Below are 15,116 nucleotides of genomic sequence, written 5' to 3'. Positions count from 1 at the left end.
CAGAGTCTGCTTGTCCTCCGTCGCTCCTCCCCCACTTGTTCACTCACTCTCAAACAGAAAGAAGATGAGGTCTTTTGTGTCTGGCTCGACTTAGCATAACGGGTTTGGGAGGTTCATTCATGCTGTAGCCCGTGTCAGTACCTCATTCTTTTCTGTAGCTGAATAGGATTTCATAGTATGGGTAGGCCACATTTTATTTATGCAGTCATTGGTGGATGGACATTTGGGTGGTCAGGATTATTTTTGAGTAGAAGTGATGCTTCGGTCACTGTGGCCTCACTTCCAGGTAAGGCATGATGTGGCCCAGCCTGCATCAGCGCCCGGCCAGTCCCCACCTGTAGCCCCTCACTGGGCGGCAGGCGCCGCAGGTGGCTTCCTTCCTAGCCAGAATTTGAAGCTGCTTTCTTCCTATGTCCCTCAGACTGTTTTTAATGATTTATTTTTCCTTCACAGCTATTTGCATGCAAAGAACATCATCCACAGAGACATGAAATCCAACAGTATCCTTTGACGGTTGTTCCGTTTGACTGCTCAGTTCTAAATTTAGAAAAACATAAGGGAGACTTTTTAAAGTTTATCCCAGCAAAAGTGACTTTGGAAAGATTTGCACAAGAGTTGAGATACATGTAGGGGTTATGCTTGAAGTTTTATTATGCTTTTCATTACTAAATTTAACTTGGAGGGATGGGGCTTTGGTCTTTCATGTTTATGTCTAACATGTGGGACAGTGTGTATCTGGTCAGAAAGTAACTGCAGGCCAGATGTTTCAAGATTGTCAAAAGTGATGACTAAAAACTGTCTTACTTCAATGTACAGAAGTGGTTTCTTTAGAGGTCACTGTCGGAACCAGCCCTTCCCCTTTCTGAGACGGTTCCTATAGAAGGGGACTGAAGATGGAGTTTTTGTGCCGTAGGGCAGGAAATGTAACCCTTGTCCATGTGCCTCCCGCCTGCAGCCTTTCTCCCTCAGGAGTGTGGTTGGTGTTACAGCCCTGCTCGGCTTCGTGGCCAGTGAGAGGAGCCACAGCTGGGTTGAGTCAGATTGTGGGACGTGGCCTATTTGGGCCACTATGTTTTAGTGATGGGTTTTTGGGAGTGACACATCCCATCATGAGAGCAGAACCCACAGATTTGAAGGAGGTATGTGTTACTGGGCATTGGCAGATCCCCCAAGTTGGCCTTAAACTGCCTGACTTCTTTATCCAGAAATGAGGTGAGTTTGGTCCTGATTTGAAGTCACCAGGCGGTCCCTATTCTAGTAAGAAATCTCTTAGGACAGTGTTCAGTGCTCAGTGGGGGATGTGTCCTTTGTTCTTCACGTTTCAGTCAGTTGAGGGCACAAAGCAGGCAGAAACAAATGTAAGCCATCACGGGCCAGGCCTGTTCCTTGCAGATGGCAGCCTGTGCTCTTAGAAATCTTGGGGTTTAAGGCACCTGTGTTATATGGGAAGGTCAGAAGGCCAGGGACCTGGCATCTAGAAGTGGAAACGGGGAGAAGCAGCATGGGGAAACTGCCTGATTTTTGGCGGGAGCCAAATAATCTGGCACCCTGAGCAACGGCTGTGTGCCTCCTGGAGGAAGGGGCCTTTCAGAAGCACTTTTTAAAACTTTAGAAATCCAAGCAAACCAGTGCAGAGAAGGCTGGGGACAGACAGGAGGCAGAGAGATGCTGTGCTCTTAAGACCTTTGGGAAGTGTTTCAAAATTAACTTGACCATTCTTTTGAAACCAGAGTCCTTAACAAGCATTGAGATATATTTCTCCATGAAGGCCTGACGGTGAAAATTGGAGATTTTGGTTTGGCAACAGTGAAGTCGCGCTGGAGTGGTTCTCAGCAGGTTGAACAACCCACTGGCTCTGTCTTGTGGATGGTGAGAAAGAGGCGAGGCTCCCACTAGCAGGGTGCGGAGCACAAGGGGTGCCCTGGAGGTCTGTGTGCAAACTTACAGCGTTTGACATCTCCCCACCGTCCAGATACCTCAGTGAGGCCTTGAGTGACATCAGACAGCCTGAGGCAAATGTGGGCTTCCCGGAAGCTGGTGATCAGAACCAGGCGGAGGCATAGGTGGTGGGTCCCAGAGACTAGGCTTCCTGAGCCTGTGTTAGCCCGAGCCTGAGCGGGGAAGAGTGTAGAACTAGGGAAAGGCCTCTTCTGCCCAGGGGGAGGGACAGCCTGGCGCCTGGATGTCTCTGGGGCCCAGATGGTGATGAGTGAATGCATTTTGTCCCTGTAGGCCCCTGAGGTGATCCGAATGCAGGATAACAACCCGTTCAGCTTCCAGTCTGATGTCTACTCGTACGGCATTGTGCTCTATGAGCTTATGACAGGGGAGCTTCCTTACTCCCACATCAATAACCGCGATCAGGTACGTGCCCTGATGCAGACTGGCGCGGGAGGGCCGGACAGGGCTGTGCGAGCCGCCGCTGTCCGTTTTGTTCCTCCACCCAGCCCCCCGACTGTGTGCTTGCTCTTAGATCATCTTTATGGTGGGCCGAGGGTATGCCTCCCCAGACCTCAGTAAGCTATATAAGAACTGCCCCAAAGCAATGAAGAGACTCGTGGCCGACTGCGTCAAGAAGGTCAAGGAGGAGAGGCCTCTCTTCCCCCAGGTAAGACTTGGCGCAAGGGTGCAGGGCCAGCTTCGAGGAGGGGTTCCTAAATGGAAATGAGCAGGGAGGTGGGCTCATGGTCACCACCAGGTGCCGCAGGTGGGGTGGGAAGGGCCTGCGTTTGGGCTCCTCCCCGAAAGCTGCCGCTCCTGCTGTGACACCAAGGCCACCTAATGACACTGCCTCATTGCAGATCCTGTCTTCCATCGAGCTGCTCCAACACTCTCTGCCGAAGATCAACCGGAGCGCTTCGGAGCCATCCCTGCACCGGGCGGCCCACACTGAGGACATAAACGCCTGCACACTGACCACGTCCCCTCGACTGCCTGTCTTCTAGCGGACTTTGCACCTGCACTCAGGCCACCGGGCCAGGAAGGGAAGTCAGCAGGCACCAGCAGGCACCAGCTTTCTGCTCCCCTTTGATGGACGCAGAGAGCTCATTTTCAGAGAAGCTGCTGCTAAGGACCTTCTAGACTACTCACAGGGCCTTAACTTCATGTTGCCTTCTTTTCTACCCTTTCTGGCCCTGGGAGAAGGAAGCCATTCAAAATGCTGATTTGTCCTGCTCCCTCCCTGCAGCCCCTATGCTCTTGAGCTGAGAGCCTTCTCCAGATGCGCCCGCGGCTGCCAGATGGCAACCCGTGATCTGGAGCCCCAGCTGTTGGCTGAATGAGTATTTTTTTTTAGGGCAAAAACAAGCACTCAGAGGGGAAATGAAGGTAGCAGACAAACCAGCCCTGATGTGGACATGTGGGTATCAGCTCCTAGAGGAATGCTTATCATGGAAAGGACTGTTCTTCAGAGAGTGGTGTGGCGTCAAACAGGTAGTTTTGCACATAACACACCAAACAGCCCAGGACTGTCGAGAGACCACGGCCGCCTGAAGGGGCATTGGTACTATGGACCTTGACTTCCGGGGATACTTCCCTTTCCTTGGAGGTCTCCAGTGCATCGGGACGGTTTTCCAGAAGAGGCGCTTGGCCCTCCCCTCCCCGTCTCCTCCTGCCCTGTCAGGGAGCAGTCTTCCATCTCACTGAATCTGTCTTCCAGGAGCTGCCCCTGTGGGGCGGGGCCACCAGGCCAGCCTTTCTCTTCAGTCACATCATGTGGATGCAAGGAAACCAGGAATACAGGTTTTCTTGATGATTTGGGTTTTAATTGTTTTTATTGCGCCTGACAAAATACAGTTATCTGATGGTTCCTCAATTATGTTATTTTAATAAAATAAATTAAATGTAGGTTTAATGGCTGTTTCTTCCTTCTGCTGAGCTCACAGCCTGAACTCTACCCCATCTGTTCATCCCTCTGGAGCAAGAACTCAAGCAGCAGGAAATGGGCCCAGAGCCTCTGCTGGGAGAGAATCTAAATCAGCCTTTGTACTGTCACCCTTCACTAAAGAGTTAACTATAAAAATTATGCAAAAAGCACTCTAAACTCAGGTAAGAGCAGACCTTTTTCTACCCACACTTCAATGCATTTTATAAAATATTTGGTATCTATAACTGTTTATAAAAATAGATTAATTCAGGCTTGGGGTGAGTTTGTTCTGGTTCACAATGTTAGGGTCCTTCAATTAAAGTCACAACTTAAGACAGAGGAATTGTTTTTTTAGGACCTTTGCTGGGTCAGAACTGGAAACTTTGTTGGGTGCCATTAACTTTCTACAAAATTTGAAATCAAAGCCGGGCTTTACAGATTGCGTGGCTTTGAGCAGGGGCACACGTAAGAGCATGTGTGTGCTGAACCCTCAGTAAAATGACCCTTGGGGCATGAGCCCAAGGAGAGCCCACAGGTGACAGCCAGGGATGTGCTTCCCTGGAGTGCGTGGCCCTGACACCAACCAGAAATGAGGGGCTGTACCTCTGCTTGGCTGCGCTACACTTCCTGCTTCGAGCCCCCACCCGTACAGGGAGGAAGGTTTATACCCGGTTTACTCAACACACGGGCAGGGCAACAAGACTCCTGCTCTGACGGGGGACCGCACTACAAGGAAGAGCACTACAAGTTCTATGCTAAGGTGTGCGGTCGGTGCCCACTGTATGCTGATTTATATGGAGCTTTTCGAGAAACAGCTTTTGACGACACACGAAGTACATGAGGGGAAATGCACTAGAGGGATCGTCCCACAGGGGTGAAGAAGCCTTTGTCAAGAAAACTCTGCTTTAAGGGCAGCTGCAAGGTGACTGTTTCTAGGGACCTAAAGCTCAAGAAGGACAGGAACTACGCTGGTTAGCTGGTCCCCCTAAGGAGCCTGAGGTGCAACTAAAGAGAGCAACTAGAAAAGTAGCGTTTCCATATACTTAGTAGGTTATTTTATATCCTTCACTCCTCCCATGGCTGTAATAATGGAGACGGGATGAGACCAAGGTTAAGTACAACCCCAATCAAATCCAAGCCACGTGCCACGTCGGGTTGCAGTAAAGGAAGCTCTGCACACCCTAGCTTGGGGAAGTTGGGGAAGGCTCGGCCGGCAGAGCCCAAGATGCAGAGGGAACTGTCCACTCCTTAGGGTTCTGACGACTCCACTCCAGACAGGTGCATGAAGAGGTCCCCAAGCTCTGTCATGTCGACATCTTCAGTGTTGGGGACATGCCGGCTTTCTCGATTCTCAATGAAATCCCAGAGCCGTACTGAATTAAAGAACTGCAAAAACAGCCAGCAGATATGCCTGGTTATTATTAACAGCAACATGAAGGCCAGCTTATTTTTCTTTTGCTTACCCCATTCAGACAAGGGGCCAGGAGCAGTACCTGGAAGTGCCACCAGGTAAGTGTCCTTGACAGATGGCAAAATCCTTACCCTCACGGTGCCCTCAGAACTGAGCTGCTTCCGAGGTTTTTCAGGCTCTGCCAGCCGCCCGTCAGGATAAGCGTGGCGGTAAAGGCATTTACTTCCAAATGGGCAGGTCCCCTTGCCTTGCTCAAAGTACTTACAAGCTTTTTTCCTGAAAAGTAGAAAGAAAAAGTCAGGAGGATGATGGGAGAACGTGGGGCCCAGAAGAACCAAGGCCTTCCTCCATCCCTCACCACGATGCCAGAGTTAGATGAGCCTTACTTCCTATGTGGGAAAGTTGAGGCTCAGTGAGGTTAGGATGCTGATTTCCAAGCTGAATCATACTGCCGTGGTGACATGCAGCCTCACACAGAATTGAACCTTATGGGGGACTCCAGTCTTTTGAGCTCGCAGTGCTCCAAAAAGGCCTTCAGGAGAACACAGGCCTGGCAGCTCCTCTGGGCCGACTGTCTGGGCTCCCCAGGGTTCTGGAGCTGGGCTACTTGCTTCAGCTAAAAGTCCCAATGGGAGTCCCACCCAGGGCAATTTCCCTTCCTCCTGGCCAGCAATGTCGTCAAGGGAGAGGGAGCCTTGACTTAGGAGGCACAGAAAAGCAGTGAATGTTAGCAGTTGCCCAAAGTTACAGGTCTCATTCCAATTTTCCTTGGTCTCCACCCTCTAGATCTACAGCAGGGCTTCTTAACTATGGACCCCTTCTCAGAGCAGTGTTGTTTTTTTAAATAGATAAAACACATAGGGTAAAAAAATAACTTTTCGCTGTGTTTTTTAGGCCTATCTATCTTCAAATTCTACTCACAGACCCCATAGACCCCTATGTTAACCCCTGCTCCTGAGGAAAAACACAACCAACTAGAAAATTCCCGTTTCTTTTTACTTAAATGAAATTTGACCTCTACAATCGTAAATGGTCTCATGGTGAAGAAGAGGTGGAGATGCCCAAGAAGGCAAGAGGGCATCTGGGAGTGCTGAGGAAGGGAAGATGCATCAAGAAAGCCAAATTGCAGCAGAAAGGGCAGGCTGCTACCAGGGGCAGCTGGGGTATGTGACGGTGACAGATGACAAGGGGGACTCCTAGATGCCACTGTTCTCCTTGTCTTCTCAGACAAGCGGATGGCAGAAACCGGTGATGAGGGGGCTCTGACCAAGTTCCCTCACAACCGTCCACTGCAGGAAGGAGGGCCGTGCTTGCCCGGGCGCCTGCTCCCACCAGGTCTGACCCTGGCGCCGGCTGGGGAGTGGGTCCAGGCAGAGCTGTGTGTGTCCACCCGTCACGGCCTCCACCCCTGAGACTGTGAGCAGACCTTCCAATGACGGCTCAAGCGGGGAGGTCGCTGGGCGCTGGCTTTAATAAACTTCTACAGGTTCAAGAAATCATTCTCTAGTCCTGCCTCCCAAATAACTGCTTTTTCCTTCCCCAGCCTTACCTCCAGTGCACGCAGACAGCCTCCTTGTTCTCAGCTCTCCCATGCGACTGTGACTCCTGCTTAACAGAGCCCCTCCCCGGTCACCCTGTCCCTTCCGTACCCACACTGAAGCCACGTGAGCACTGTCCTCTGCCACCCGCCTGCCGCAGTCATTTCTTAATTGGCCTCCTTCCCACCAGCTTCCAGCCGCTTCACAGATGACTGGGGAGCATGCCGAACAGTGTGTCACTTACTTCACTCCAGTCTATCCTTCCACACGCCTCGTTCAACCCCAGGGCCACTCCCACTGCTCCCCACACACATCTGTACCATTCTGTATCCAAGCCATTCCGTTCCCCCTCACTCCCAACACAGCGGTTCATGCTACATGGCTCAGGGGCCCCATGCTGCTTTCCCTGATGCTTCCAGTGGATCCAAGTGCTTTCTCTGTTGGGACATGTGGCTTGGGCCGCTCAGGAAGAATCTGTCACCAGAAAACATGGATCGTAATTGCCCTTTTGCAATTTCCCTTGAAATTATCTTACTAATCTGTACTCTATGTCCCCCACTGGTGCTTAGCTTGAAGGCACCTAGCCCATAGTAGGCACGCATTAAATGTGTGTGAAATGCCTAAAAACACCATCATCAATGAAAACTAAGGCCAGGAAAGACCCAGACAGAAAGAACATGAGAATTTCCAGACCACGCCAACACAGCTGCTTCCTACAGGCTGGCCCCTCTGCCTTGCCACTCCTGCCCTCTGGTGGACACATTCCACCACATGCAGGAGGGGACCGGGTAAACCAGGAAAGTATTAAGCCTTTATTAACTGCTCACAGGCCATCTCAAGGAACCATTAAGGGAAGCACCCACTGGAAAGCAGGGAAGCAGTCCCCGCAGAGAAGGGCATGAGAGGGAGAACTCCAGATACTATGTATTAATTCAGCCCAAAGGGCTGGCCCAGACATCAGTGCAGCAAAAGGTCACAGACCCTTAGCTGAGGGTAAGAAACCAAACAGATTCGAACTGCTGCCCAAGAGCTAGAAGCCCAAGAGCTAGAATTTAAAGACTTTACCTGCATATAAAAACATCAACGCTTTATTGTTTGACCTAAGAGAATCCAGAATCTGGACAAGATAACACTGGCAGTGTCTAGGCTACGATTCAAAATGATTCAACATACAAAGAATCAGGAAAACGTGATCTAGACACCAACTTCAAGATGACAAGGAGTTGAAAGCAGCTACTACTGGGGAAGATGAACAGTGAGGGGAAAAAATCGGAAAGAAACGAACAGACCCCAGTGCCCGTGTGGCAGTTATCAAAAAGTCTTATTACATGTTATGAAGAGTCCCAGGAGAAGAAAAAACAGCGGGAAAAAAATTGGATGGCCAAAATTTCCCTTAATTTGGGAATGACAAAACCTTACAGATTACAAGAAAACCACTCCCAGGCAAAATAGCAAACTGCTGAAAACCAAGATAAAGAGACATTCTTGACAGCAGAAAAATGACCTACTATAATCTAAATTACCACTGACTTCTCAAACTAGAGACCAGAATATAGTGGAACAACATTTGCAAAATACTAAAAGAAAATAAACGAACTATTAACCCAGAATTGTATTCACTGAAAAAGGAGACAAAGATGTAAATAGAACTGATAAGACCAGTATATCCTTTAAGAATGAGAAGAAAAGCTATTTCTGCTAAAAAGAAAAGAGTTCATCACCAGCAGATCAATAAATGTTAAAGGCAGTTCTTGAGGCTGAAGGTAAATTATACCAACTGGAAGGAATTCTATACCAAATCAAAGAGCACTGGAAATAGTGAATATGTGAGTAAATATAAACTTTTTTTTTCCTCTTAAAAATCATAGTATTTACCTTGCTGGGTTTTTTTTTTTTTTTTTTTTTTAAGATTTATTTATTTATTCATGAGAGACAGAGAGAGAGGCAGAGGGAGAAGCAGGCTCCCAAGGAGCAGGGAGCCTGATGCGGGACTCGATCCCAGGACCCCAGGATCATGACCTGAGCCGAAGGCAGACCCTTAACCTTCTGAGCCACCCAGGCGCCCTACATTGCTGGGTTCTAATGTATATAAATATTACATCCATATCTTGTAACAGTAAAGTTGCAGGATACAAAATCAATATATAAAAAATCAGTTGCTTTGCTACAGACCAACAGTAAACCACCAGAAAGAGAAATTAAGAAAACAACCCCATTTACAATTGTATCAAAAAGAATAAAATAGCAGGGCTAAATTTAGCAGAGGAGGTGAAAACAGACTTATACCTAAAACTATAAGATACGCTGAAAGAAATGAAAGGCATAAATAAATGGAAAGTATCCCATGCTCATGGATTGGAAGAATGCTATTAAGATGTCCACACTACCCAAAGCAATCTGCAGAATGAAAGCAATCCTATCAAAATCCCAATGGCATATTTCAAAGAAACAGGACACACAACTCCAAAATTGTATAGAACTATAAAAGACCACAAATAGCCAAAGCAATCCTGAGAAAGAACAACAAAGCTGGAGACATTTCCTGATTTCAAGTTGTACTACAAAGCTACAGTAATCCATATAGTATAGTACTAGCAGAAAAACAGACACATAGATCAGCAGAACAGAACAGAGGGCCCAGAAATAGGCCCATGCAGATATGGTCAATTTACAACAAAGGAGCCAGGGATATTCAACGGAGAAAAGACAATCTCTCCATATAAAGGATGCTGGGGAAACTGGGCCACTGTCTTACACCATACACAAAAAAACAGCTCAAAATTGAAGACCTGAACGTAAGCCCTGAAACCATAAAAACTCCTAGAAGAAAACACAGGGGGTTAAGCTCCTGGACAATGGCCTTGGCAATGGTCTTCGTGGATTTGCCACCAAAAACGAAGGCAACAAAAGGAAAAATAAAAAAGTGGGACTACATCAAACCAAAAAGTTTCTGCACAGCAAAGGAAACCAAACAAAATGAAAAGGCAACCTACTAAATGGGAGAAAATATTTGTAATCATCTATCTGGATAAGGGGGTAATATCCAAAATACATAATTTATATAAGAACAAAAACAACCACCACATTCCATTTAAAAATGGGCAGAGGAATTGAATACATATTTTCCCAAAGAAGACATCCAAATGTCCAACAGGCACATGAAAAGGCACTCAGCATCACTAATCATCAGGGAAATGCCAATCACAACCACAATGACATAGCACCTCACGCCTGAGAGAAGAGATTATCTACACTTCCATGTTTGCTGTAACATTAGTCGTAACAGCCAACACACAGAAATGACTCAGGGTCTGTCAACAGATGAACGGATAAAGAAGATGTGGAATATACATACAATGGAATATTACTCAGCCATGACAAAAAAGGAAATCCTGCCATTTGTGACAACATGGATGGACCTTGAAGGCATTATGCTAAGTGAAATAAGCCAGAGAGGGGCGCCTGGGTGGCTCAGTCATTAAGCGTCTGCTTTCGGCTCAGGTCATGATCCCAGGGTCCTGGGATGGAGCCCCGCATCGGGCTCCTTCCTCCACAGGAAGCCTGCTTCTCCCTCTCCCACTCCCCCTGCTTATGGTCTCTCTCTCACTGTGTCTCTCTCTGTCAAATAAATAAATCTTAAAAAAAAAAAACTTAAAAAAAAATGAAATAAGCCAGAGAGAGAAAAACAAATGCTGTATGAGATCACTCATGTGGTATCTAAAAACAAACCCAAACATAAACTCATTTAGTAAAAAAAGTGTTGCCAGAGGCTAAGGGAGAGGGTAAATAAGAAAAAGTTGATAAAAGGGTACCAACCTTCAGCTATATGATGAATAAGTATCTCGTGTAAAACATGGTGACTACAGGTGTAACACTGTTTATAAAACTGAAATTTGCTAAGAGAAGAACTTGGAGATTCTCCCCCCCAAAAATAAATAAATAATAAAGTGATGGATGTTAATTACCACAATGGGAGTATCCTGTCACAATGTAGATCAAATCACCATGATAACACTTCAAATATCTTATAATTTTATTTGTTAATTATACCTCAAAGCTGAAATTTTAAAAATTACATTACTTTGTCGGATTCAAAGGTATGTAAATATAATGCATTTGCCAGGCAGGCACCAGAATCCTATCTGAACTCAAAGTAAGTACTTACCCCATTCCCTGTTTGAAAGCTTCAATCAACTCGTTCTTTTTATTCTGATCTTCTACCCAATACACACTTGGAATTACAAACTCTGATATCACACGGCATTCTGGACAAGACCTGAAATTGGAATCAAGGTTAGTATGGGAGAGATGAAGTTATAAATCCTGTGCACACTGCACCACCAAACCCCTTGTTCAAATGCATGAGCACTCCAAATGTTTCCTAACCAAAAATTCCACAAGGTGCAATAACAATCCTCTAAGAACCTTCTTTACTGTTTTCTTTTTTAAGTTTTTATTTAAATTCCAGTTAGTTAACATATAGTATAATTATTTGTTTCAGGTGTAGAACCTTACTGTTAAAAACGTTCTTTTCAACAATAAGACGACTACCCAATTTGGGGCACTTGGCTGGCTCAGTTGGTGGAGCGCGCAAATCCTGATCTCGGGGTTGTGAGTTCGAGGCCCCCACTAGGTGTACAGATTACTTAAAAATAAAATTTTTAGAACAAACCAGCCCAATTTTAAAATAAGCAAAAGATTCGAGTAGGCATTTCTCCAAAATGGCCAAAAAGCATAAAAAAGATGCTCAAGATCATTAGTTAGCAGGGAAATGCAAATCAAAACCATAGGAAGATACCACTTCACACCTACAATCAGAAATACAATAACGAGAGTTGATGAGGTTGGGGAGTAACTGGACCCCTCCCATGTTGCTGGTGTGGCCACTGTGGAAAGGAACCTGGCAGTTCCTCAAAATGCTGAACAGTCACCATAAGGCCCAGGAATCCCACTCCTAGCTAACTACGCAAAAGAAATAAACACAGGCCACAAGACAACTTGTCCATGAGTATTCACAGCAGCATTATTCGTAATAACCAAAAGAAGGAAACAATCCAAATGCCTATCAACTGAGGACCCCACTAACTGTGGACATCCACCCAGGGCCATGCTCCTCAGGCCTCTGCGTGGGCCCGCGAGGACGGGCCAATGCTGAGAGCCGTCAGATGGGGGGAAGCAGCCAGGCCTAGAAAGGCTAAGTGCTGTAGGACTCCACTTACAATCAATGCCCAGGACAGGCAGAGCCAGAGGCTAGAATGTAGAGGAGTGGCCGCTGAGAGCTGGAAGGAGCAGGGAGGAAATGGGCAGTGAATGGACACAGAGGTTTCTTTTTGGGATGATGAAAATGTTCTAGAATTAGACTGAAGTAATGGCGGCAGCAACTGCGAAAGGACTAAAAACCACCGAACTGCACACTTTTATCTCAATAAACCTGGTATTCTACCACCCACATGTGTGACTTTGGGCACATTACTTGACTTCACTCTACCCCAGTTTTCTTATCAGTAAATGAGAATGGTCACTGGGTCTGAGAGAATTATGAGTTAATGTGTGTGAAGAGTTTCTAACAGTACACAGCACACATTCACTTTTCAGTATGAGTAGGCTCTTACCCCGTCCCTCTGAAGAATTTAAGAACCCTGTGTTGTTATATGTCAAGGATATCTCAATAACGCTGGGGAAAAAAAGAATCCTGTGTTGGCTCCATGGAGCACAACCTGTGTATCATACATTATGTGAAATGTGTTAGATGTATTATTCCATTTAATCCTCAAACAACCCTATTTTACAGATGAAAAAAATAAAGGTTGAAAAGGTCAAGAGGCAATCAGTAAAGGCAAAAGGCACACCACTAGTAACTGTTAGTGCTGGAGTCAAATAGGCCAGTGCTATGAACACTTTCTCATACAGATGATCCCCGCTGAGTGTCCCCAAACATCCTGATGGTTGGCAGGAGTTGTTACCTATTTTTTTTAAAGGAAAAGTACTTGGGCTCAAGAAGGCTACTTGATGTGCCCAGGCTCTGGCCATCACGGGCTTGGACTCACTAGTTATCTTCACACTGGAGGACAAGGAGAGGGATTAAGAGTAGACAGAAGAAGGCCCCCAATCTAACGCTCTCCCCAGCTTCCAGAGTAGAGACCCCCTAGCTGGACTTACTTAATGATTGGGTTCTCAAACTGCTTGGCACATCTCCACTGCCGGATGCAGGACAAGCAGTATGTGTGATTGCAGTTGGAGAGAATCCCAAATCTCCTCTCAGAAGCAGATGCCTTCTCAAGGACCACTTCCATGCAGATACTGCACATTTTGTCCTGACTTGCTTGGAAGGCAAAGGCCTTTTCCATCTCATGTTCGAACGTCGACATGCAGATCTAAAGTATGGAGAGAAAGGAAGGCCACACTGTTAGGTTCTGGGCTGCTGGACACAAAGCTCTCTCAGACCACAAAAAGGACTTCACACCATCACCTGCCCAGCCCCTTGCTTTCCGAGCACGGTACGGTCACCTCCAGTTTAGAGCCAAGACTATGGAGGTCCCAAAAGATTCAAGGACCCGTGTGGAATCAGAATTCCCAGAGCCTGAGACCCCGGTCTCCTGGCTCTTCTGGGCACCCTTTCCCCACTCTGAACTACATCAATATCAGAAATGCTGGACAATCCTTAACTTGAAACATCAGGCTGGTCGTCCCGAGTCAGAGGTAAGCAGCACCACTTCTCAAAAGAGTAAGTTATTTAATGAATGTATTCATTCAGTAAGCAGGTGAACACTTCCAGGTGAAGGATCGTGTATCAGGCATGAGAGTCAATGCGAAGAGCACGAAGATCCAGGCTCTGCCCTCGGGAGCTCATGATGGATACAGATGGGAAACAAACCAACACGTACAGCACAAAGACCTCAACACACCTGGGTGCAGAGGAAAGCTCTCATTCTGCGCTCCCCTGAACGCCCCCAGGAAGACAATGGAGAGTGGAGACTCAGCCTTCACACACTGTGGCCTGCTCATCATCATGAGCTCTGACACTGAGGCTGTGGGCTCCTTTTGGGCGCTCTTACCCATCTTCATACCATGCACAGAGCCTAGTGTGATGCAGCACCTCCATAACACTGGGGACCTAATGACCTGAAAGGTCTCTTCCAATTCTTGGCTCCTCAAATTCTCTAGAACTTGGCCTGCCTGGACCCCAGGCACAAGGGTATGTAAACCTATGGGTGTGTGTGTGTGTGTGTGTGTGTCAGTCACACACACCACACTCCTGAGTTAGATTCATTCTCTGAACTTTGCATTGCTTTATGTTTCCAATGCCTCTTCCCTTTTTCTTTATTCTAAATAATCAAAAATTGTCAAAATGACACTGGGAAAAAGGAGTTGAAAATAGGATTATAAACATGCCAGGTACATATTGAGGGCATTATGGGCAGAGAGATGATTACAGGAATACCAACAATTTTGTCACTTAGTGCATTTTAAATTTCGTAAAATAAGTTCACGCAAAGCCTGGCAATTTTACCTTCTCGTGAGCTTTCCTTTGCTCTGGGTCGAAGGGATGCAGGACTCGTAACCTACAGATCTCGCACACTTCTCCATGCAAGTAGACACAAGCGTCCCCGAACCGGCACTCCCCAGCCGCTGCGTAGGGGCACAGCTGCCGCTCACCGCTGTAGGAGCTGCTGGCTTCCAAGTCGTCAAGGCCGCTCCTGATCGCATCGAGGTAGGAATGCGGCTTCATCTCTGGGCTATTCTGGGGATCACTGCAGCCTCCCGGATTACTCACCACACTTGGGGAAGTCTTTTCGTCAGCCATGCCAGAGAGATCTTAATACAAAACACACAGCACACACATAAAAGAAAACTTGGCCCAAACTTTCTGGTAAGCAGTTATTGAAAACCTAACAAATTAAAGTAACTCTGACCTTGGGAATTCCACTCTTTGGACCATATAGAAAAAAAATAGGCCAAGAGGGAAAAACAGAAGGAATAGTATAAAATGCTCATAGTGACATTACTATAATCATGATTTTGTTTTAAAAAGGAAAAAAACATAATTGGCAACACAGGAAATTCGCAAAACAGACCATGATATACAAAAGAACAGTAAAGTTGCTGTTTAAAAATGACAAATATGGAGATGTCAACCCATGGACCAATAAACACTAAAATAATGATAATAATGATGGTTTTTTTAAACACCAAAATATAAGTCAATGGGAAAATGAAGTCAATAAAATACAGTGCTTTCCTTTATATTAGTAAAGATACCGATCATTATAAAGTAAACTAGAATGAAAATCTAGTGAGTCTT

General features: G+C 46.4%; 2 protein-coding genes across 4 annotated transcripts in view; one reads left to right on the top strand and one right to left on the bottom strand.

The window, feature by feature from the left end:
* The window catches only part of RAF1 (Raf-1 proto-oncogene, serine/threonine kinase), a 78,008-nt gene extending 74,162 nt beyond the window's left edge, over positions 1–3,846 (top strand). For all 3 annotated transcript variants that reach the window (XM_027582243.2, XM_027582244.2, XM_027582245.1), the window contains 5 exons: positions 454–500; positions 1,751–1,869; positions 2,233–2,364; positions 2,474–2,608; positions 2,802–3,846. In XM_027582243.2, coding sequence (XP_027438044.1) covers positions 454–500; positions 1,751–1,869; positions 2,233–2,364; positions 2,474–2,608; positions 2,802–2,945 — 577 coding nt within the window. In that variant the 3' untranslated portion in view covers positions 2,946–3,846. The remainder of the gene's footprint in view (positions 1–453; positions 501–1,750; positions 1,870–2,232; positions 2,365–2,473; positions 2,609–2,801) is intronic.
* The window catches only part of MKRN2 (makorin ring finger protein 2), a 27,531-nt gene continuing 16,157 nt past the window's right edge, over positions 3,743–15,116 (bottom strand). Inside the window, exons 4-8 of the mRNA XM_027582246.1 lie at positions 14,325–14,629; positions 12,974–13,188; positions 10,980–11,090; positions 5,408–5,552; positions 3,743–5,251 (exon numbers count right to left, since the gene is read on the bottom strand). Coding sequence (XP_027438047.1) covers positions 5,114–5,251; positions 5,408–5,552; positions 10,980–11,090; positions 12,974–13,188; positions 14,325–14,629 — 914 coding nt within the window. The 3' untranslated portion in view covers positions 3,743–5,113. The remainder of the gene's footprint in view (positions 5,252–5,407; positions 5,553–10,979; positions 11,091–12,973; positions 13,189–14,324; positions 14,630–15,116) is intronic.

This window comes from Zalophus californianus, chromosome 1 (assembly GCF_009762305.2).
Source record: "Zalophus californianus isolate mZalCal1 chromosome 1, mZalCal1.pri.v2, whole genome shotgun sequence".
NCBI lineage: Eukaryota > Metazoa > Chordata > Mammalia > Carnivora > Otariidae > Zalophus > Zalophus californianus.
Note: the sequence above shows the minus strand (reverse complement) of the source record. Positions and strands in the feature narration are given on the sequence as shown.